The sequence below is a fragment of the Helobdella robusta genome (genome assembly GCF_000326865.2).
Source record: "Helobdella robusta unplaced genomic scaffold HELROscaffold_4, whole genome shotgun sequence".
NCBI lineage: Eukaryota > Metazoa > Annelida > Clitellata > Rhynchobdellida > Glossiphoniidae > Helobdella > Helobdella robusta.
The window spans coordinates 7,504,840-7,530,805 of NW_008704902.1; the positions used below are offsets into that span (position 1 = coordinate 7,504,840).

Genomic DNA, 25,966 nt, shown 5'->3' on the forward strand with positions numbered 1-25,966 from the left:
ATTCTTTGTTTGCTTAAAGGGAATTATTTCATTGTTAATTTAATTTTACCATAATAATTGGCCACATACACAATGTATCAATTCGAACACCGAAGATGATATAGGAATACCGAAAAATATTGTCAACTCATAAATATTCGGGCCATTAACAGTGATTACGTCTGAATACCACTTAGTGTCAATTCAGTCGCAATGTGTATGACCTATTTGATAAGAAAATCACAGGATCAAACTGATCAATACCGGTCTCAGTCGCAATACATTTTGTCGCATTACCTGTTTGATAGAAAATACACGAAATTGGAAGTAAAATCTTATAAAATTGCGTTGGATAAATCCAGTGAAATGTTACACAATTGTGAACATTATTTTCTAACAACAACCAACCAGTTTGATTATTATTGAAATCTTTAACCATTGAGTCTTTGTTACAATTACTGTCAAGTGTTTATTTAATGGAACTAAAACATAATTTAAAAAATTAAGTTTTTTGTTTATTTGTGAAACCAAATTACGTGCAAACAACCGGATGTCAACATATATTAATAACAGCATAAGTTCTTATTGTCTAAGAACGTAAGTGTTAATTACTTATAATAACTGTTCTAATTTTTTCAACCCAATCGTCTGCATCCTCGACAGTCTCAGCTAAAAATTGAAAACAGCGTTCGGGAACTTTAACAATGAATGCCATGTTAGGGTCTTTGACTTCTTTGCTGTTTGAAGCCCCAGAATTAATTAATTTTTTCTCTACTTCAAACCCCTGACTTCCAATAAACACTTCGCCTTTTGGGTAAGGACACTGCAAAATACATGAAAAATAATATGAACAATTTTTGGATAACTTTAAAAACTGAAATAAATTAAATTGTAATGCAACTAGACAAGACCTGGAGTAAATAACAATTTTTCAATTACTAAATAAAAATAACATTAGAAAACCATTAGACACTTAAATAAATTATTTATAGCAAGTTTGTTTTACCACTGACAACCTTTTACGCTAATTTGAATGAAACATGAATTCAACTTTTATGATTTCGTAGAGAATTCGTGGAGTAATTTGATTAAGGTGACTGTTGAATAAATAGGCACTAATTGAACAATAATATTGTTGCATTTTAATTATCTATCAATCTTTGATTCTATATGCTATTTATTAAATATATATATATATATATATATATATATATATATATATATATAAACCATTAAACCACGTCCTCTTCTTACTTCAATGTAGCATTCGTATGTTTTGTTCTTATGCAGATAAATATATCGTCTTTAAAACATTGCCGCAGAACGATAACCACAAGTATAAAACGCCTCAGACTGAAAAAAATTGGGAAAATTTCTGTTTTATGATAATCTTATATATTTCAGACGGCAATTCCGTTCAACATTTTGGTCTTAGGGAGCGAGGACATTAGTAGCATCGGAACCACATTAATTAGGTCAGAAAGTGATAATAAAAAAATTTAAATTTATCAAACGTCATTTTGATATGCGATTTATTTATGAGCATAAAAAATCTAATAAACCTACAAAGGGGTCTTCATAGTAAGTCAATTTTTTACTGTCCAGAGTGACCCATCTTCTTCTGAAAGCATCACCTGATCTAGGACCTGTTTTGCTCAACCAGCCCTCTTTTATATACTCCCACATAATTTTTGTGGACAACTGTCGATTTAATGTATATCAAATGGAACATTTGAAAAATAACCTACTTTAATAAGATATTAAAGTTAAGGTTGGAGATCCGTCCTTGGTAATAGATTTGTAGCAAATTTTAAAAACAACAATCGCAACCAAAATTTTTTTTAAACCATTCAAATAAAACTCGACTCACATTACAACGAAAAAAAAAATTAGGTTATGGTTGGGACATATGCCTCTAACACACTGGACAGATCTCCGCTATGCTCGATACTAAGAATGAGATAATGCGTGAATGATAGAGATGAATGAGATAAAGAATGAATGCGTAAATGATAAAAACAAACTAGCCTTTTCATATTTTAATCAATTATAATTTTTGTTAAAAAAAATTAAACATAATTTAAAAAAAAAAAATGTACATCAAACATCTAAAAAAACATCAACAACTACAGTTATTACACACATATATATGTAACCGTCTGTGTGTTTATTTTACAACGCAGTTTTCCAAATTTATTTCTGAGGTTCAATTAGTTAATTAACGACACGAATTATTTGTACGTTATACACAAATTTTTAATTAAATATTAAATTATTCATGGCACAAATACTTAAATAATTGAAATAGTAAAAAAAATCATGACGTTAATTAGCAAATTGACCAGTAAAAATAAATCGAGAGTTCGGTGTAAAAAGAAACTACGTTACATGTTATTAATGTTATTGAAACTAGCTTAGAATGTTTAGATTATTGTATAAAAACGGTCTCTTACACAATGAATACGTGTATGTATGTATGTATATATGTATGTATGTATGTATGTATGTATGTATGTATGTATGTATGTATGTATGTATGTATGTATGTATGTATGTATGTATGTTTGTATGTATGTATATATGGGATATAGACATATACATATATATGTATGTATGATATATAATTAATTTAATTTAATTTAAATTTTAATGAAATGGATACAACTGATCGTCTAATTTGGCGTAAAACATTGACGGCAAAGAAAACAACGAGGGAACTTGGTCTCTGGACGCTAAACGAAGATTGATTGTATGTTTGTATGTATGTATGATATGCATATATATATATATATATATATATATATATATATATATATATATATACGTACGTATGTATGTAGAAACTGGAAAATAACGGGTGTTCAGCCAGAGTTTTCAGAAAAAGAGTTTCCGTCATCGAGTGTTTTGGTCCATTAACTTCATGACACTCTCGAAAAAACGGGTCATATCCAGCGATCAGTTTGATGTCTCCTGCTGAACAAACAATTTGATTTGCCTCTCGATCTCATTTTATACTAGAATAATGTGTAGTAGTACCGAACAGTTCATATAAAAATATCACGATGCGGGCATTAAATGCGAAGACGGAGTTGGGATCTGGCTGATGATGGGTCTAATGGGATCGTTTGGTTTGTGTGTCTTAACAGGGTTGTAATCTCACATTACTTGATTGAAATTATAGAATATTTGCGTTTTTTGCTAATATTTTCAGTTAATTTATAGAGCTGAGCAAAAGGCTAGGCCCACTGGTTATAACTGGTGGTAGTCGTCACGATGTAAAACTTTTCCCAAAATTATTCTATGCCATCAAAAACAAAAACAATGGCCCCTAGTCCCCAGCAGGCCTTAAGTGGTCAAGGGGTGATAACAATCCCTTGGAAGTATGCAATAGCGGAGGGATGTTGCAGAAAAATTCAGAATGGTCCCTCTATGGTACTTAAACTTGGAACGCTCAATGTTGGACCACTGACTAGCAGCATGGAAATTGCAGAAATGCTCGAACGTAGACGGATTGACATCTGCTGTCTTCAGAAGACCCGATGGAAATCGAATGCTGTCTGTCATGTCAACTCAGACAATGAAAAATATAAACTATTCTGGAATGGTCAAAAGACGGTCAAAAATGGTGTTGGAATTTTTGTCAAAGAACCGCTAGCCCAAGAAGTACTGGATATTAAAAGGATTAATTCACGTCTCATGTGGATCAAGCTTCGCATAGAAAAGCAAACAATGACTATTTTTTTCTGCATACGTACCACAGACAGGCGAATCAGAAGAAATGGTAAATGACTTCAGGGCTGCGTTCTCTGACACTATCTCAACAATACCAAAATCTGAAACAATCCTGATTGGAGGCGATCTCAGTCTCAAAACAAACGGTTTTGACAACGTACATGGCGGTTTTGGCTATGGAGAACGGAATGAAGATGGCAACCGCGTCCTCGAGTTTGCTGAAAGTCACGAGTTTTGTTTACTGAACACATATTTTAGAAAGAAGTTGGAACATCTCATAACATACAAAAGTGGACTATCAGCCCCGCAAATTGATTTCTTCGCTGTCAAGCAACAACACCGAAGGCTATTTAAAAATGTCAAAGTTATACCTGGCGAATGATGTGTCGCCCAACATAGATTCCTTGTGGCAGACCTGGCTGTCGAACCGTCACAACATAAGTCTTAACAAATGCCTCGGGGAATCAAAACGTGGAAGCTGAAAACCAATATTCATCGAGAAAAATGTCAACAGATTGTCGCCACACAGTTAGACCACCAATCGCTAGCCAGTACCGATTGGAGTACATACAAAACCGTTTTCATACAAAATACAATGCAATAACTGAAAAGAAAGCTGCATACAAGCAATGGCAAAAATCAAAGTCTGTTGATGACCATAAAATTTTCCGTGAGAAGAACAACTATGCAAGATGTCAAGTCGCACTGGCTCGGGCAGATCTGTGCAGAGAGTGGGTCACTAAAAGCAAAGGTGGACAAATGAAATCTCTGTATCGTATAGCAAAACAAGAAAAGTGTACGAAAAAAGACATAGTTCGTGCCTCATGTATCAAAAACGACAAAAATGAGATGGTTCTTAAACAGGTGTCCGGAAAATTCATCGTGGAAAATTCATCGTGGGAAATTCATCGTGGGAAAATTCATCGTGAGGGAAAATTCAACGTGGGAAAATTCATCGTGGGAAAATTCATCGTGGGGGAAAATTCATCGTGGGGGAAAATTCATTGTGGGAAAATTCATCGTGGGGGAAAATTCTTCGAGGGGGAAAATTCATAGTGGGGTAAAATTTATTGTGAAAAACAGTTTTTGCAATTACACACCTTACAATTTTGTCATGACGAGTATGCAAACGTGCCCGACATACAAGATTTTGATATTGATCACATTTCCAGAAAGTTTTTTCTTCTGTAGCCGCATCTTTTACGAACAAGTGACCTGAGTCAATTAATTTTCTTTTTCCTTTTTCACTGTACACGAATTCTAGTGACATTTTTACACAAAAATTAGCGAATCGTGATGCAAAAACTACTTCCTCATTCTGACACACTTCACATACAGTATTTATAGACTTTTACTTAACTTACTCAGACACGTCCGACGTCCGCGGTCCACCTTTGTATATATTTTCTATACCATACTAAGGGTATACAAATGATAGTATTAATAAGCATGGATGCTATACGTTGCCTATTGATATAACCTCCAATACAGTATACTTTGTATATTATACGTATATATTATATACGTTATATGTTATATACGATATATACCATGAATTTCACTCCATGGTGAATTTTACCCCACCACGATGAATTTTTCCACGATGAATTTTACCCCACGATGAATTTTACCCACGATGAATTTTACCCACGATGAATTTTCCACGATGAATTTTACCCCACGATGAATTTTCCCGCGATGAATTTTCCACGATAAATTTTCCCACGATGAATTTTCCACGATGAATTTTCCGTAAACCTCTTAAACAAGATGAGATCAAGCTACAGTGGAAAGATTATTTCAACCGTTTGTTAAATGAAACAAATCCCACCAATGTTAACTTTGACGCTCCACCCATCGAAGGTCCGATTCCAGACATAACTGTAGAAGAGTTTCAGTTTGTAAAGCTGATGTAGTTAACAGTTCAATCAAGTGTCAGCAGTGTAACCAGTGGTGTCACAAACGTTGTTCAAAAATGATTGGTACTTTATCTATAGTGTCCAATTTTGTTTGTTTTGCTTGCATCAAACCCCAACAACAAATACGAAATACCAATGTTTTTAAAGCCATGAAGGTAGAGAAAGTCACATCGTTTCAATATCTAAGGGATGTTCTAGATTGTACTGGAACAGCTGAAGCTGCCGTTCGAGCACGCATACGTGCAGCTTGGAATAAATGGCATCTCCTTGCCTCTATATTGATGCCGCGTGACATCCCACTACCACTACGATCAAGACTTTATAAATCTGTGATACGTCCGGTGTTGTTAAATGGTACAGAAACATGGCTAATGACAACCAAACTGAAACAACACCTTCAACGAACCGACATGAAAATGCTCCGATGGATGCAACGAATTAGTCTGAAGGACCATATCAAATCTACCGAAATCCTGCGTCGTCCTGGTTTAGATCATATAAAGGACGAATGCCGGCAACACCGTCTGCGGTGGTTTGGTCATGTCAAACGAAGTGGAAACCGTGCCATAACTTCTCTTGCAGATGTTGAAGTACCTGGCACACGTCCCAAAGGCCGTCCAAAGAAGTCCTGGTCGCAAACAATCGAGCAAGACATGAAAGCTCTAAATTTAAATGAAATGGATACAACTGATTGTCAGGGTTCAGTGTAGCGCTATACGATTTAAATGGATAACCAGTAAACAAGTAATTAATATCTCGGGGCCGTGGTGATTTCAAGTTAAAAAACGTTTAAAAAAAAGTTGGTTAAAAATATTGAACTGCTCTTCAAGGACAAATAATTATTAATAACTCAGTTTGCGTGAGTTGTTAATAACTTGTCGCAATTTCTGAACATGGGAGTGATAGCGGCCAAACGTCTATAAAAGCGCTGGGAAGGTCCCGTCAACAGGCTCAGAAATTCAGTTCAGGAGTTGTTGTCGTCGCGAGAGTTATCGTGGAGTCTCGGAAGTTGAAGTGGTAGATTCGTGAACCGACGATTTGTGAAATATATATGTATATATTTAATTAATTGTTTAGAGATATTGACTAATAACGTTGTTTAACTAATTAATTAGAGATATTGACTAATAACGTTGTTTAATTAATTTAATTGGAGATATCGACTCATAACGTTGTTTAATTAATTGTTTAGAGATATTGACTAATAACGTTGTTTAATTAATTAATTAGAGATATTGACTCATAACGTTGTTTATTAATTTAATTAGAGATATTGACTCATAACGTTGTTTAATTAGTTTAATTAGAGATATTGACTCTTAACGTCAGTTTGTAATTATTGTTACTTGCCTGACATTATAAACAGTATTTCACTTTGTAATAGAGAAATTGCTACAACATACTTGTTCTTGTCGCGAGGTTGAAATAATAATAAGAAAAGTTAAAGAACGAACCCTTACAACTGATCGTCTAATTTGGCGCAAAAAATTGATGGCAAAAAAAACAACGTCCTACCTCGGGGAACTTGGTCTCTGGACGCTAAACGAAGATTGATTGATTTCTTTTAATTCATTCTGTGAGATTTCTTTTAATGGTTTTAAAATTGTTTGTGTCTTTGAGTATGTTGTCTAGTTTATCGTTGTATTCGTTTTTCTTCACCAAAGCAAAAAGAGCAGATTTGTCAGCTCTCTTCATCCGGTTGTTGATTTGTTGTTAATGTTGCCCCGCTTCAAACATCGCTGGCGGATTCCAAACGGGGTCTGAGCCAGTTGGCCACAGCAACCGGGTTTCTCCATAGATCTATTACTGCAAGATTTATAGCGTTGTTTGGACAGCCAAACAGATAGGTGACATCTTCGGGATATTTGCGGCATAATGAATAGTAGCTGCTGACCTTAATGTCGATTCTTGCTCTATAGCTGTTAAGAGAGTTTCAGTAACCTGAGCGGAGTTGGGTCAGCGTTCTTCTCATTGCTCTGGGTAAATTCTCTTCTGCCTTATCTATTTTAGAAGTCGGGAGTGGCCATCTGTTAAGCAGCCCGGCGACATGATATGACTAAGAGACGAGTTTCGAGGCGCTACTGTGCAGAGTAGTTAATGCTGCCTTTAGCGTACTGCTGTTAATGTCCATGGGCAGCATCGATTGTACCGCATGTGAATGTTTGGTGTAAATGGTCTCTTTCATATTTCTGTAAGGTCGTGGCTCTCTTCTGATGTAGTGGCAGGAGTGATTTGTGTTATGGCAATATAATAGAAACTGTGATGATAGTAGGTCGGTGTGCTGCCTTACGGAGAGCATTTGGCACTCTGAAAAGGAGTGCTGCTCTGACGCTATCATATAACATCCAGTAATTACTCGTAAAGCAGCATTCTGTGTGCGTTGAAGTTTGCTGTAGCTTGTATGAGAAGTTAGTGGAGACCAGAAAGGGCAGGCATATTCAAGCACTAATCGGCCAATGGCCTTGTATGCCTACAGCAGGGTTTCTTTGTCCTGGCCAAACGAGGTTCCACCGAGAGCTTTTATTATTGAATTACGTTTGGAGGCCTTAGATGCTATAAGTCTGTGATGCTGAGAAAAGGATAGCATCGTGTCAAAAGTGAGGCCCAACATTTTTGAATAGTGTTGAAATGGAAGATGCTGGTTATTGATTTTGACTTGTGGGTGATAGTGATATTGCGATGTGTGAGAGTTGAAAAGTAGATGGTAGATATGGAGATGGAAATCTCCAAATTAAGTTGGTGTAAAAAGTTATATAACTCCGACAAGTAGCTGTTAAGACGCCGAACCAAAATGTTCTCGAGCTTGTTATCAGGTTAGTTCTCGCGTAAAAACGTTCCACAACTTTGATTTTATTTGTTTTAATCAAGCAACAACTTAAAAAAGTGTCCTGCTTCCTAAATAACAATAGAATTAAGTTTTTATATCTGATTAAATTTATAATTAAGAACATTGTTGAATAAAAAATGCAGAGAGTCAAAATAATTGCATCCGGACCAGTGGTGTAGATGAAGAAGTCATCCGCATAAGAAATGATCTTGATGTCTGGAAGTGGCACAAGAGTTTTTGAGACGTAGTAGTTAAAAAGCCAAGGCGACAACACTGATCCCTGGAGCACTCCAGTGTTGATGATTCATTGTTTCGAGTGCAGTGTCAAAAATGGTTGTTGCAGCGTGTCCGTGCAGATAATTCGAAAGCCAGCAAATAACAGACCTTGGGAGTGTTGAGGTAAGAAGATCCGAGAGCAGAGTTTCATGAAAGCATGCTAACTTGTCCAGATTATATTATGATCAACAATAAAGTTTAAAAGTTTATTTAAAATAACACTAACGTTAACTACGTCAACATTTGGGTAAGCAATTTTGAGTCTGTTTAATTTTGCTGCTCTAACCGCTGTATACCATTCGATGAGCTCCTAAAAATATTTAGAATTTAATATAAGAATAATGTTACTTGGGAAATTAATGACGACTCATGAAATATATGAAAGTCTAAATAATACAACAATATAAAATATATTTCAAATATAAGTAACATTATTGTCGGATATGGTTTTAATTAACAATATTTGTGAGGAAGCGAATTGTAAATAAAAGTTCAAAAATAAAATAATCAAAATCAAAAAGAGTCAAAAGAATATACAGAGCAAAAAAAAATATTATGCAAAATGTTACGCGTAATAAATAAATGAATGAACGTATTAACGCAAAAACAGCCGATTGAAAAAATCTATAAATACAAAAAGTAATGTAATTAATATTTATTACTGCCGCATCAATTATGTTGCAGAAATATGATGTTATAAAATATATATCTACATTTGAGCTCTATGCGAAAAAAAATCATTTCAAGAAATCCCAAGTTCTTACCTGACCGTCGTCGGCGTAGATGAATAGGTTCCTTGTTTGCTCATTCTGCTCATATAATATTTGCATTGCATTTGGATGACCTGAAATTTAGTAAATTATATTTCGACTAAAATTATTAAAACTAAATATGTTTATTAATTTTATGGTTGCATCAAGTGTAAAACTTTCTGCATCGGTTAATTAGTGATTATGTCAAATAGATGACAAATACTGCCAGCCTATGATAACATTATATAAAAATTAGATATGTTTGTTTTAAAAATGGTAAGATCTTTATTTTTTCTAAACATAAATTTTACATGGAAAGTAATATTTATATTTAATGCATAATTTACTCATAGTTGTCGAAAAAATAAGTTAATGTAGACAACACTTAACTTTTCTTCTGTTAAACTCAATATAAATAATTTCCTTCCAAATTAAATGAACAGTCAAAATGTTGAATTGCATAAGAGTCATAGGTTGTTTAAAAGACTTGAAAAAGATTTTATTTTCAAGTTACAATAATGTTTATCCAATAAAATAGCAACTGTAGAATATCAAACGACAAAATAGTTACGTTATTTTCATTCAAATTCATTCAAATCATTTATTTAAACGTATTAAAATAACGTATAAATGGTTTCAAAAATTCAAAAGTATAAACGATTTCATGAAAAACTTGATTTATTTACAATGAAGTGAAAGAATTTGAGTATAATTGAAAATCTAATTTTTTGCAAAATACATGGAACAGTGAAGACAGTGAAGCCTGCTTGCATCAATCCCCAACAACAAATTCGAAATAGCACTGTTTTTGAAGCCATTAAAAAAGAGAAAGTCACATCGTTTCAATATCTAGGGAATGTTCTGGATTGTACTGGAACAGCTGAAGCTGCCGTTCGAGCACGCATACGTGCAACCTGGAATAAATGGCATCTCCTTGCCTCTATATTGATGCCGCGTGACATCCCACTACCACTACGATCAAGACTTTATAAATCTGTGATACGTCCGGTGTTGTTAAATGGTACAGAAACAAGGCCAATGACAACTAAACTGGAACAACAACTTCAACGAACCGATATGAAAATACTCCGATGGATGCAACGAATTAGTCTGAAGGACCACATCAAATCTACCGAAATCCTGCGTCGAGCTGGTTTAGATGATATACAGGCGAATGCCGGCAACACCGTCTGCGGTGGTTTGGTCATGTCAAACGAAGTGGAAACAGTGCTATAACTTCTCTTGCAGATGTTGAAGTACCTGGCACACGTCCCAAAGGCCGTCCAAAGAAGTCCTGGTCGCAAACAATCGAGCAAGACATGAAAGCTCTAAATTTAAATGAAATGGATACAACTGATCGTCTAATTTGGCGCAAAAAGTTGATGGCAAAGAAAACAACGTCCTATCTCGGGAAACCGGGTCTCTGGACGCAAAACGAAGATTGATTGATTAATTAGTGAAGACAGTTTAGAAAGAAAAAACCGTTGGGCAAGGAGAATAATAATTAAATATCACAGGGACACTGTATAATATCACTTATGATTTCGCGTAAAACTAAAAAAATTAAGTTTTTGAATAAATAATAAGAAAGAAAAAATAAAATTAAGTGAAACAGAACTTGAAAAAGACTAGGGTATATATCTGTAAAATAACCTAAAATTGAAAGAACATGTCTATTATGCAGTTGGAAAAGCGAACAAAAAACTAAGCATGATTAGAGAGTCTTTTCAGTTTATAGACGAAAAATCACTAAAACTGCTTTATACTAGGAATACGACGGTTCCGGATTCGGATTTTAAAAGATTCAGATACGCAGATCCAAAGTTGAGGATCCACCAATCTAAAGAACGACGAAACTTTTTTCCATATTGGGACCTTTGTTGTTTATAATATTTTTGAACGATATCTTTTCTGTATTCGATAGATGCACTGTGCTGTTATTTGCTGACGATACCAGTATTTTTTTGTCAGGTAAGAGCCTGCTGGACTTATTCACGAAGATGAATAGCCAGCTTAGTGTGATTTATGATTGGTTTTTGTCCAATGGGCCGACACTGAACATATCCAAGTCTTGTTATGTCATCTTTGGTCCCTCGATAAAAACGAACAAGGTACCCCTGAGTGGCTTGGAGCTGATTATCCAGGACATATCTCTTCCACGGGTTCATTCGGTAAAATTTTTGGGAATTGTTATACAAAGTGATCTGAAATGGAATGAGCACATCGACATGATCGTCCATCGGCTGTACCGTGCGGTTGGGATTCTGTTTAGAGTGAGAGACAGATTGAATGTCAAGTCAATGATCTTACTTTATTCTTTTTTTATCCACATTTGTTATATGGAAATGTGTTTTGGGGATCCGCCAGTAAATATTGGATCAATAAAGTTTTAGTGATGCAAAAACGTTTTATGCGAATAATTTTTTCTTTGAACTTTGTTTTTTGGAGATCCGCCAGTAAATATTGGATCAATAAAGTTTTAGTGATGCAAAAACGTTTTATGCGAATAATTTTTTCTTTGAACTTTCGCGATCATACTGATGACGTGTTTCGTAACCATCAAATTGTTAGAATAGAACAATTACATAATTTTATTCTGCTGGCATTTGTTTATAAAATACTTATTAATAAAGATCATGAGCAGTTAAATTTTTTTGATAGGGTTCAGACAACTACCAGGCAACGTGGTCAATTGTTGTTAAAAAAATTTAAAACTTCCACCTACCAACCACCTACCAACGTAGCTGGATAATAAGGGGTTCAAAATTATGGAATGATTTGGCCATGGATGGTCAGACACATCTGTCTTTGAAGAGATTTAAGCCATGTGCAAAAGACGCTGTCTGTCTTTGAAGAGATTTAAGCTATGTGCAAAAGATGCTGTGATGACATGTGGGCGTGCTAATTGACTGTGTTAATGTATGACCTTCATTTGTTGTGTGATACAGTACTTTTTTACTTTTTTTATGCAATGTATTTGTTTATGAACGTGGTTGCTAAATGTATTTAACTAATTATACGAATGTATTTTCTGTTGTTTTTTTTTTCTTTTTACTAATGTCTATTAATGTAATTTTTTGTTTGATTTTAGTCATGGGTGTTCTTCGCAAGTACTTTTGTTACTATTTTTGATCTCCTGACTTTTTTTTTGTCAAATGAATTTGACAAAATTATTTTTGTTATAATTATTAAAATTTAATTGCTGTCGTTGCTGTTGGATTAGTAGGCATTTATTAGTAAACGAATTTTTTTCAAAAAGTTTACAAAGAGTTTAAGAAAAGAGTGAAATCATAATTTAAAAAGTGAATAACTCACCAATCTTTTTAGGCAATATCATCATGTTTATCCCATCCAGTCTTAAACAGCCCTTTGGGTCACGATCCTGTCGGGTTAATTGAAGTTAATGATGTGCACATAACAAAGGGAAAAATCATAGGCGAAATAGTTTATTTTTAATGCTAAATTATTAATAAACTTTAAAAAAAACAAAAACGGGCGATATAGTTTAGATGACAACGATGTTATCTAAAAAAAAATAAGATAATTATAGAAAAAAAATAACAAAAATGATTAGTAACCTCTTCTTTCCTAAAATATTTCAGTGTGTTTTCAGTTGTATCCAAAATAAACCTTCGTTTCTGAAAATGCTTATCATCCTTACCCTTTTTCCACAAATACCCTTCTTTATACCCTGCAGCATAGGACAATTTTTTATCCCCAAAAAACTCCTTTCTTTCATATTTTGCGCGAATCCATTGTTCTTTCACAACTCTTTCAATTTCAAATTAACATCAATTTGAACAAGAAAAATAAAATGGAACTTTACATTTAACAATTAAAAAAATACAAATAAATAAAAATTACTTAAAGCGATAAAAAAAATTTGAATAAATACTGAGGATCTGAAGGTAGTGGCCTTTTGTAGAACAATGGGACGTTTTCCTCATATTTACTGTTAACTTTTGTATTTCCTAAAGATCTCAGGCTCTAAAATAAATAAGAATTTAATCAATTTTAACAGTGCTTCAATGTCAGATTCTACATTCACAAAACCACATATGCTAATGTTTATATGTACGAAAAATGTCGAACGTTCAAACCATGAACTTATTAATAAGTAGACAATGGGTTCATTATGCGCAATACTTGTGTGAATATACCTGTATATGTGTATATACATCATTTCGGTTGGTGGTCGTTTTATTTTTTTATTTATTTTTTTTTCATCCTATCCCGGTTACCATGGAAAAAGTTGGATGCTTGCGAGAACATGTGGATCAGAAAAATGATGCGAATTGGCTACATGTCACAAATGAGGAAATCAGGAAAAGAACAGGACGAATGATGTTATTAAAAAGAGAAGAACGAAGTGGACAGGACATGTGATGAGAATGGAAAAGTTCAGAATACATAAAAAATCCTAAAAGTATCAACCAGAAGGGAAAAAACTAAAAGACAGACCTAAAACAAGATGGAACGAGTGACTTAGTCGAGATTTGGAAAGAGCTGGGCTATCAATACATGATAGAACAACTGATAAAACTACAATATCACTAAGAAAGATTGAGAAAGACAGAAACTGATGGCAACAAGTCATTTTGGCCTCTTTGGTTGGAGACAACCGACCACTGAAATAAATATGTATAGATATTATTGGAACGAGTCCGTGTGAAGCAGCTTTTGAACGAATTAAAAGAGAATTATGTGGAAGCGCCTTGTTAGCACATTCAATCCGAAGTAAACCGTCTGTGCTAGATAATGACGCAAGTAACTGTGGAGTTGGCGCGGTTTTGTCTTAACAGGTTGACAGAAAAGAAAAAAATTTAGCGTATTACAGCAAAAGACTTACAAATCCTTAACTGCGAAATCAGAAAAGAGTTGCAAGCGATAGTCATGACAACAAAACATTTCCACAAGTGCCTCTACGGAAAAAAATTTTATCTTTGAACAGATCATGCAGCGTTAAAGTTGTTGCTCAATTTCAAAGATTCAGAAGGACACGTGGCACGATGGTTGGAACGATTGTAAATGTACAATTTTGAAATAATGCATCGTAAAAGAACCTCCCACAGTAATGTTGATGCTCTTTTTCGTCGACCTCGTTTACCAGGTTGCAAATACTGCATTCGACTGGAAGAAAAAGTACAAACAGAAGGTGTACGGAAAATTACGATAACGGCAGATACAGGATGGGCATCGAAAAAACTGCCTAGCGCACAGTTTGCAGACGAAGACTTACAATATCTAAGTTTGGTTCGTCGTTCAAAAAACTACTGGGCCCAGTAGGACTTCCTTGCATTTGGAAGATTGGTTGCTTAAACGAAAATGAGAATCGACAGATGATCGAATGCAGATTGTAATACCTAGAAATAAAATTGCTGAAACTCTTAAAAAAATGCATGGTGGCCCATCAGCAAGACATCTTGGAGTTAATAAGACGCCTGACAGAATACATGAGAGGTTCTACTGGGTTAACGCTAGAGAAAATGTAGAAAGTTGATGTCAAAAATGTAATAATGTAATTACGTGCGCTGCAGTGAAAGGTCCCAAAAAGAGGTTACGAGGAAAAATGCAAATGTATAATGTTGGTGTGCCCCTCGAAAGAATTGCTATCGACATTGCCGAACCATATCCTGAATCAAATGATAAAAACCGTTAAATTCTGGAGTAGCATCGATTCGATGGCAAACTGGCAACCAGTAAAGCTCGATACAGACATATGTTGAAAAAGATTTATATTTTCAGTGACACAAGCAATTATCCGTGCTGCAGTGTTTAAAATAAACTGATCGTAGTTTTGAAGATACAGACTGGTACCATACATGACTGTGTTGCTGTGGTCTATTCTGTCAAAATGAAAGTTATGTATCAACGAAATTAAACATTTGTTTGTGAGGTATTTCATTGTGTCTGATTTGAAAAAGTCAAAAAAAAACATGATCGGCAAAAATCATTTACATTCACAACATTTAGTGACAGATCCAAAATTTTGCAATGAGGGAATGATTTTAAAACTCTAAAACCGATGATCTTTTTCCGTAATTATAGTTCATTACTATTTCGATGGGGTGAGATGATTTCAACATTCTTGAAATGAATTTTTTTTAAATTTCTGTTTACTTTATCTTTAATATTTTCCTCTTCCCTGCATCCCTTAGAATCCGTCGCTGACATCTGCAGCTAAGTTTCATATCTATCGCGCACACTTACAAGGTCTGCACCAAAAAAACTAGAAACAACTTCAACAAAAGCTGAAGATCCAACAAAATATGGATGAAAACTTGTTGAAAATTCCTGTAGTAACTGACATCAGTCCAGTACCAGATGACATGTTCAAAATTGTTATTTGTAAAGGTCACACATGTCAAAAACTGTCAGCAGCTGTAGTAAAGCATTGTGCTCATGTAATAAACTGTAAACATAGCCTAGAGTGTGCTGCAGCATACAAACAATGCCATGAAACTTAGCGTGAAAAAGCAATGCCCATTCAGTTCAAAACTCTACTTATGAGTGATGTTGGTGATGAGGATGAAAAATGATGGCATTGTGGATAAAGTCATTAACTATAATGACACATTTTATTCTCGAGGATGACTATATTTTATGCCTTGATCGTATGAAAAAGTTGAATTTGTAGGATAAATAAAATTACTAAATTTATATTAATTTACTTTTTTGGATTTGTGTTTTAAACAAATAAAATTAGCTGTATTTTGCTCGTAGTTTCTTTATTACACTAAAAATCCTAATTCAGTTAATGACATGTTTTTAAGCGAAAAAATGAGCATAATTGCATATTTTCCAGATGCCATAACTTTTTTCCCGGAGTAGAAATCATCTATATACATTATATTATTGATTCATTGTGTTCAATCAAACCTATTAGATAAGTAAACTTTGATCTTTAGCTAACTTGCATTTGTCTGTAAATCAAAGCATCTCTAAATGTAATAACGATGGCAACCCCAATTTATGCACACATTATATAAATACATGTAATTAACTAATTAAATAATTATAAGTTTATAAAATATCAAATGAAAAGTAATAAACTGTTAATACATTCAATGTATTATCATCCCAGTTTTCAAGATTCAACGATTTTACTTTACTTATGTGAGGACCAAGAGTTTTGTGTATTGCAGCACAATTTTCACAGATTAATATTCCCAAGTTGTAAGCTGAATATTTAGGATCTGGGTGTAAAAAATATAAATTATTGTATTACTCACAAATCATACAATATTTCAGCGTGAGTTGAACTAACGTATAAACTAACCAAGCTGCATCAACGAGTTATATGATAATAGGCCCCAATGCTCTTCACTCACTTTTAACGTCTTTCCTAAAATCAAAACCGTGTTGTGCCTAGGGTTTGATTTACCGATAACCGATAATTTTGATTACTAAAACCTAACAATATAACTTTATAGCAAATGCCAAAATTGTCGGTAATTTTTAAAATTAATTGGAAATTAATTTAGGAAAAATATATCGTAGGCACAAAGCATGCCATCTTTTTTATTAACTTGATTTCGACTCTGACAGTCCGACTAACAGTTCTCTAAATATATTTAACTATTAATAATTTTAGACGTTATTGAAGATTTCAATTTGAGGTGTGTTTCAAATTTTAATAAAAAACATTTTTGCTGTTTTTCTAAGAAGGATAATGCAAACTTTATTACCTTCAGACAAGAAAAATATTTCCAATTAATTAAAAGGTATTTAAAAAGTAATTTATGATAAGACTTTTTCCTGGAAAGCCCTAGCAAGCATTTAAACATTTAGGAGCTTGAACGCATACAAGTTGTGGAACGGCCTCATTTGCAATCCCACAAATGTAGTATTAATATTAAATTATTGATACTTAAACTTCCTCAGCACGAATTATTGTAGGATAGATAACAACCGAGCACATAAAATTTACAGCAAATAAAGCCTTACAACAAAACGTGTGTGTGTGTGTTTGCGAACTACTGTGCACGTTGAATGTGTGTGTGTATGGGTGTGTAAGTGTATTTGTATGTATGGTATAATTTAATTTAATTAATTTTGGAACTCTTGATATTTTTTTAAGTTTTAAGAGTTTTTTTACATTTTTGGTTCGGAACCACATAACATAACAAAACACAACATAACATAACACAACACAACATAACATAACATAACATATATATTATAGTGGTTCAGGAGATGACTCTGTGTGAGGACCACTCTAACGTTTAACGCTGCACTCTCTATCCCAATCGCGGACGACCCCTTCCCATCACTCCTTCAACCTCGAACTTCAACGCTCGCCTAATCCCAACCCTTTCATCCCTTCTCAACACATGTCCATACCACCGCAATCTCGATCTCATTATCAATGTCACAATGTCCTCATTCAGTCCCATCATCGACATCAGCTTTGTACTACTCATCCTATTCATCCTTTGTACTACTATTACGTCATCGTCGTCATCGCCATTACGTCATCGTCTTAAGAGTTCGTCACGGCATCATTGTTTCGTAATTTTGTTGTTATCACTATCACCCTGTCATTAATGACCGTGTTGTCATCACCGTACCACAGTCGTCATCATCATCGCCATCATCACAACATTTGTTGTTTCATTCTTTTTCAATTTTTTAACCCCACACATCATCCTCACCATAGCTCTTTCAGCCCTCTGCAGTACACTTTCCTCCTCTCCTATCAACACCCAAGTTTCACCACCATATACTATCGCTGCTCTCACACATGCTTTATATACCCTCCCTTCCATCTTCACTGACCATTTCTTTCCACACAATACCCCACCAAGTTCCCTAAATTTCATCCATCCCACACGAACTCTAGCCGTAACAGCGCTCAAACATCCTCCATCCACGTTCAGTTTAACCCCTAAATAAACAAAACTTTCCACTCTTTCAATATTACCTCTCAACCCAGTCCTAGCGTCCGTCCTATTAATCACACCATGAACACATATCTTACATTTGAACGTGCCTTCCACCTTTTTCAGTGCCCCCCTCACACCACTACATCTCTTATGCACCCACTTCTGACATCCTATACACAATACCGAGTTAGCCTTCACTCTCCTGTCACATACCCCACAGGGGTCTACTTTACTTATCACTCGTTTTCCACCTTCCCCACTCACCATTACCTTCGTCTTACCAATATTAACTTTTAACCCTTTCTTTTCAATAACACTTTTCCATCTGTCAAATTTTAACTGCAATTCTTCCATGCTATCAGCCATCAAGACTAAATCATCTGCATACAAAATCTCAAATAACAACTCCTCCATTATGTTTCCACACACAACATCCATCACAATTGCAAACAAAAACGGTGATAACACTGATCCTTGATGCACTCCTATCTTAACACTAAAGGCGTCCTTCCGACCCTCTCCTTTGTTTTCGCACCTTCATACAGCTTTAACAAGTCTCTCATTCACTCCTTTCTTCCTCAACGCCCATTCAATGACCTTCCTCGGTACTCGACCAAAAGCCTTTTCTAGATCCACAAAACACATGTACAATCTTCGTTTCTTCTTTCTATAATTCTCCTGCAACATTCTCACTATGAACAACGCATCCACCGTTCCCCTACAGGGCATAAACCCACACTGCATTTGATTAACTGCCACCATATTTCTCAACCTCCTCTCAAGCACCCTCTCCACTACCTTCATTTCATGCTCTAGCAATTTCACACCCCTATATGATCCACAATCTCTCACATCTCCTTTGCCCTTATACTGTTAGCAATTCTCATCATAACTTCAATTCCTATCATCCCACTCGCCTTCATGTGTTCCGCCGCCACTTCCGAAACCCCTGTCGCCTTACCTAGTTTCATTTCTCTAACTGCTTTCTCTACTTCCTCCATCGTCACCTTTTCTATGGGTCCGTGTGTGACCGCGGATTCCACATCTCCATCCAACTCATTCTCTTCATTCATCAACTTTTCCATATGAGCTTTCCACACCTGAGCTTTTTCTTCCTCATCTATGCACAACTTGCCAGATCCATCCCAAACATATCCATTCCCTATAACATCTTTCCTATCCCTCATTGACTGCTTTGCTACTTTGAACATTTTCCTCGAACTCACATCAAATTCCATTTCCTTCATTAACCTATCTGATGCTTTCGTCATTGCAGTTGCCACTGCTCGTTTTGCAACCTTCTTAGCCTTCCTATACTCAGACTCCGCTTCCCCCGTCATGTCCCTTCTCCACACCTTGAACCTCTCCTTCTTGACCTCCAAAACCTTTCTTATATCTTCATCCCACCACCACGTCCATGCCTACACTTTCCTTTCGTCCATCCACATACTTTATCTGCCGTAGCCAACACACAGTCCCTATATCTCTCCCAAACATCTCCATCCTTACCACTCCCCCAACTTTCAGCCACCTTCACTTCACAACTTTCAGCCACCTTCACTTCAAATGCCTTCCTCACCTCTGCATCCTGTAACTTCCATGTCTTTCTCTTTGCCACAAACTTATCCTTCTTCCTCCTCCCCATTTCTTTTGATGCCACATCCATCACAACCATACTATGCTGCAACATACCAGGTATCGCCTTCACATTCCTTACATACTTTCTATGCCTCGCCCTTATCAATATATAATCTATCATTGACCTATGCTCCCCTGACCTATATGTAATTAAACCAGGTATTCCCCACCACCATGCTATGTGCATCCGCCAACTCCAACACTCTACGCCCTTCCTCATTCCGTATACCATATCCCCATTCCCCATGTACACCTTCATATCCGTCTGTATCCGCCCCCACATGACCATTCAAATCACCCAACACCACAAACTCATCCAACCCCGCTTGCCCAATCTCGTCAGAAACATCATCATAAAACCTATCCTTCTCCTTTTCCTTCTTACTTTGTTGCGGAGCATATCCTGATATGACCCTCACTATTATCTTTCCAAACACCATCACCACCACAATTACACCATTGCTTTTCCGCCTCACTTCCAACACCTTCTCCACCAACTCTTCTCTTACCATCACACCAACTCCTCCCGTACCATTATCCCCCTTCCACCACAGCTTATACCTTCCACCTTTAGCCCCCACAAACCTTGTACCCTCTCCCTTCCATCTGATCTCCTGTAAAGCAGCCACGTCAACCATTCTCCTCTGCAACTCCTCCACCACTTCCAAACTCCTTCCTGTCAGTGTGCCTACATTCCAGGTACCAAACCTCCAGCCCCTTGGTCTACAAGTAATCCATCCATCCATAGTGCCTATAGAGTGGGGTGCCAGTAGCCAGACCATCCACAGGGCCTTGCACCGCAAACCCATGGACTGGGTCTCCGGAGATTCTTCGCACCCTCTTCTGCAGGATACTGAGAGCCATTGTCACTTCTGTCATCATAAATATTTTTAAAGGCTAATTTTTACACAGGACGCCCTTCCTTACGCAACCAGTTATAAGCGGTGGGCCTAGACTTTGATGATCCAACATCACTCACAAGGCAGTGAGGGTCAGTTTAATGTCATAACCAGGTCCAAGCATATAAACAATATTAGCAGAACAATTATTCTTCTCATAAAACTTTACAAATAACTACAGCAGCTAGAAAATATCTGAATTTCCAACTTTAAGAACGCAGAGGAAGTACTCAAAGTTTCGTTTATATTAATATTGTTAAAACTAGTTACAATGCAAAACTGATGAGACTGTTTTTTAGTGTTTCTTTTTTAAATTTGGTTATAACCAGAAAAAAATAATTACATTACCTGATTTGTTGTAAGCCAGTGTATTTTTAAGCAGTGATGATTATCCATTTGAAAAAGCTAGTTAAAAAGCTCATGCATATAATATGGTGTCTACATTTACATATATAAAGGTATATATTAATAGGTTGTGGTGATTCAGATGTATGCACAGCCTTTGTAATTAAGTGTATACAACTAGCAGCTAAGTTAAAAAAGAATGCTTTATGAATCTTCAAAATGACGAAAAGAAAAGATTTGAACCAAAATTTTATTTATAAAGCAGAAAATTAGAAAAAGTAAATTAAAATCTTAACAATTCAAAAAATTGTGATTTTACAGATTAAATGAATTAACTTTGTTTTTTAACTTAAAAATGGGAACAGCTAATTAAAATCACATAAAATTGGCATAATGAAGTTAATCAGATATTATTTATTGAGCTTCGCAACAATTTGCTAATGTAAAAAAATAGACTTTAATATAAAATATAACATATACAACAACCACAAACTTAGCAATTTTATGCATATTGTGACAGAGATATTCATTAAAAAGTAAAAAAACAGTTACTTTATTTTATGCTTAATAGCGTTGTTGAATGCACTTGCCTAAATATACTCTATTAAGGCTATGAATTATATCTGATTATTAGGTATCAATACACAATCTAAATGATTTGAAATTTTGAATAAATAGCTGAGAATCATCAGGTCAGACTCCATTTTTATTAAAAGCAGCATAGCAGGAGAGATATATTTATTCATTTATATATATATATATATATATATATATATATATATATATATATATACAATATATATGAAAAAAAAAATAGAGACCGAGGAGAAAAAGAAAGATAAGTTTAAAAAGATTATATATATATATATATATATATATATATATATATACAAAAATATATATGAAAAAAAAAAAGTAGAGACAGAGGAATAAAAAAAGATAAGTTTTTAATTGAAAAGGATTAATTCAATTTTTAATACATTGTGATTATTATTATTATTATTTTATCACAATAATAACTGATTCTGATCTTAATCACTTAATACTTAATTTAATTGTCTATAAATAAAAAAACCATCATTTCAGATAAACTAATAAGATTAATTTTTATTATATATTATTAACTGATTATCACTATGGGGATTATTATAGCACCCTTCATTTCAACAATATGATGTAGTAAATCAGAAATCAGGGCATCCCTCATTATTTTTCCATTAACCAATATCAATTTTAATGTCCAAATGATAACGTAAAAAGTAAAGAAAGATGAATATTTTGTATTATTAATATTATTTTATCATTATATCAGAAATACTTAATATTTAAAAATAAAAAATTTGAAAAAAGCACAAAACAAAACATAGTCTCACTCATTGATAAGATAATAGTCATGAATTGAAGAATAAAAACAAACTTATCAATTTTTTTAACTAACCTGGCTCACAACAATCAGCACATTTTTCATTGCCAGGAATAGAAGTTAAGTTCATATCGACCTAATTTAAATGATGCTTTTTAATTTTATTTAATGCATAAAAAACACTTTTCTTCTAGAATTAAATAATGCTTTAGACACTTTTTTAATGCGTAAAAAACAGTTTTCTTCTAGAATTAAATAATGCTTTAGACACTTCACTTCTAAAAAGAAATATTTTTCGATTATTGCTTTTTACTTCCTGAAACTCCAAAAACACAACTTTCAAAATTCATAGACAAAGACTCATTAGCAAAGATTTTAAAATGTGAATAAGAACGTGAGTATAATTAAACACAGGAATGTGATATATGCATAGAATAACACTGGTCAACAGAAAAAATAATCTAAGGATTTTTAGCTGAATAAAATCAATTCGCACATATTGGTTTTGGCAGATTAACTAAAATTCTCAAATTTTCATTTTTTAACAAGATGTTTATTTTTTTAGTATAATAATATTACACTACTAATCTATAGTATATATATATGGCCATATACTCACGTCATTTCGCTTGGCTCCTGGAAACCCATGCATTTAGCTGTTGCCATCCCCTGCGGCTTTGAGGCGCAGGTTGAGTTGTGGGGGAGACTACTGGAAGAACTAGAGTAACACTAGAAAAGATTACGAAATACAATAAAATCATTTAATCAAATTTGATATATGATATATATATATATATATATATATACAATACAATAAAATCATTTAATCAAATTTGATATATGATATATATATATATATATATATATATCATATATCAAATTTGATTAAATGATTTTATTGTATTTCGTAATCTTAATAAAATTCGTATAAATTCTTGACAATATGTAATAAATTCCACCGATTTATAAGTGTTTATCAACTTAAATTCGAATTTTTCATTTTGTCATAGTAAATTTTTATCAACAATTTAAAATTTTGTTTCAATTTTTAACAGACTCAATTTTGATGATAAAAATTTACTAAAACAAATTTAAAAATTCGAATGTAAGTTGATTTATTATATATATATATATCTTGCGACTGAATGGGTTCTTAAACCTTATAACAACGCGATGTTGTTCTTACCTTTTGGTCGCGACACTTCAATTTGAGTTTCTTGGTTACAATAATTGAGTTGTGTTATCTTAAACCTTATTTAGCAGGCTACTGACGAGTCTCGTGAGAGACGAAACGTACCTCTGGCCTAAGGCGGGTAATGGTTTACCAATGATACTTCTTGCGACTGAATGGATTCTTAAACCTTATAACAACGCGATGTTGTTCTTACCTTTTGGTCGCGACACCTCAATTTGAGTTTCTTGGTTACAATAATTGAGTTGTGTTATCTTAAACCTTATTTAGCAGGCTACTGACGAGTCTCGTGAAAGACGGAACGTACGTCTGGCCTAAGGCGGGTAATGGTTTACCAATAATATATATATATATATATATATATATATATATATATATATATATATACAGTATTGTATGAATTCTGCCAAATTGTTGGCATTAATAAATTCAAAGTTTGTTTTTTTCAATTTTTCTTATTAGAATTTTCTGGAAATCGTTCAATTTATTGAAAATAGAATTATCCATGTTTATTATGAAAATTTAATGAAACTGAAACTAACAAAATTCATCTTGCAGATAAGGCCTTATTTCGATTTTTTTCATAAATCATCTTCAGTGCAGGTTGGTTTATATAGTTTCTTTAAACAGAACAAAGTTCATTAAACAGAACAAAGTTCTTTAACAAAGTTCGTTTGTGAAGTTAATAGTTGGTGTCGTATTCTTCATCCTTGTTGTTGTCATCATGCGTCGAGTTGGTTGTGATGTTATCATTCTTTGTTAGATGTTTATTTTGGATTTGTTGATATCTATTAGGACGGCTTCTGCAATTTTTTGATGTATTGTGTTGGTTTTTGATCAAATATTTTTGTGTTGTTGTCAAGAATTTGGCGGGTTATTGGAGTTGCATGTGCTGATTGCAAGTGAGGTTTAATGGCTCCTCTTTGTGTATGCATTGTGAGACGGCTTGATAGTGAAGTGGTCGTAACACCAATATACAAATGTTGTTAACGCGCACAGTCGTCAAAAGGGCATTTAAATTTATATATTATATGATTGCGCTTCAAAGTAGAATCGTCTTTAGGACCAATTGTGATGATTTGCTTGAAAACGACTTTATCTAGATGAATCGGATGGACAGGCCTTCGTTAGCATGTGCAGGACGGAGTATGGTATAAGTTGTTGATGTTGACGATTATTGATTGTTGTTGTTGCATTTGTTGTTGGAGTTTTGTAGGGCGGGTCGGTTGACATGGAAGCAAAGTGGGAGTTGAATGGGTTGGCATCAATTTGCTGTGAGGTTGACGGGTTGAATGATTTGTAAGAGCCTCTAACTTGTTGACTTGGTCCCACATGGCTTTGCTTCCACGCTTAATGTTAGTGAAAGTTTTTGGCTTAAATTTGATGATTAGTTTAATGATGTATTTGGTGATCGCTGTGGCTTTGAGGATGGATCCTGATCTCATGAATTTATTTTTTGGCGAAGTAGATATTTGATGAATGGGCTGATGAATTGAGGGAGGGTCTGATGATCGTGATGTTTGATGTTGGGTAGTACGTGTTGTAAGTTGAGTTGATGATTTTATAAAATTTATCAAAACAGTATTGCTAAAAATTGTCAATAGAGTTAGTTATAAACGTTAGTTATCTTCAGAGTTATTTTAATTTATCTCTTTCCACCTCCAATTTTCCTACTTCTTATAAGAATTCTATTGTTATTCCTATTCTTAAAAACTCATCCTTAGATCCTACCTCTTTATCTAATTATAGACCTGTTACTAATATTCCTTTCATCTCTAAAATAATAGAAAAAGTAGTTTTTAATCAATTGTCATCTTATTTAAACTCTAACTCCTTGCTACCTATATCTCAATCTTGTTTCAGACCTGCTCACAGTACTGAAACTTCTTTACTCAAAATACACAATGATATCCTTCTCTCTAGTGACAATAGTAATCTTACTCTTCTTCTTGCTCTTGATTTTTCCTCGGCTTTTAATACTGTTGACCATACTATTCTCTTGAGGCTGCTACATCTTTCTTTTAATATTATTGATTCTTGTCTATCTTGGTTTTTTTCTTATCTCTGTAATCGTTTTTTTCTGTTGTTTTCAATAATTCTACTTTTAACTCCTCTACTCTTACTTTCGGGGTACCTCAGAGTTCTATCCTTGGCCCTCT

At 34.3% G+C, this 25,966-nt stretch overlaps 1 protein-coding gene across 1 annotated transcript; it reads right to left on the minus strand.

Annotated features, from left to right (window-relative positions):
• Positions 1-583: 583 nt before the first annotated feature.
• On the minus strand, positions 584-22,745 carry HELRODRAFT_155972 (hypothetical protein; the record flags this gene model as incomplete). The annotated part of the gene is made up of 9 exons (XM_009024951.1): positions 584-802; positions 1,546-1,680; positions 8,960-9,043; positions 9,498-9,577; positions 12,801-12,867; positions 13,064-13,256; positions 13,381-13,472; positions 16,548-16,681; positions 22,691-22,745. The coding sequence occupies 9 exons, from the start codon at positions 22,743-22,745 to the stop codon at positions 584-586; spliced, it is 1,059 nt and encodes a 352-aa protein (XP_009023199.1).
• Positions 22,746-25,966: the final 3,221 nt, after the last annotated feature.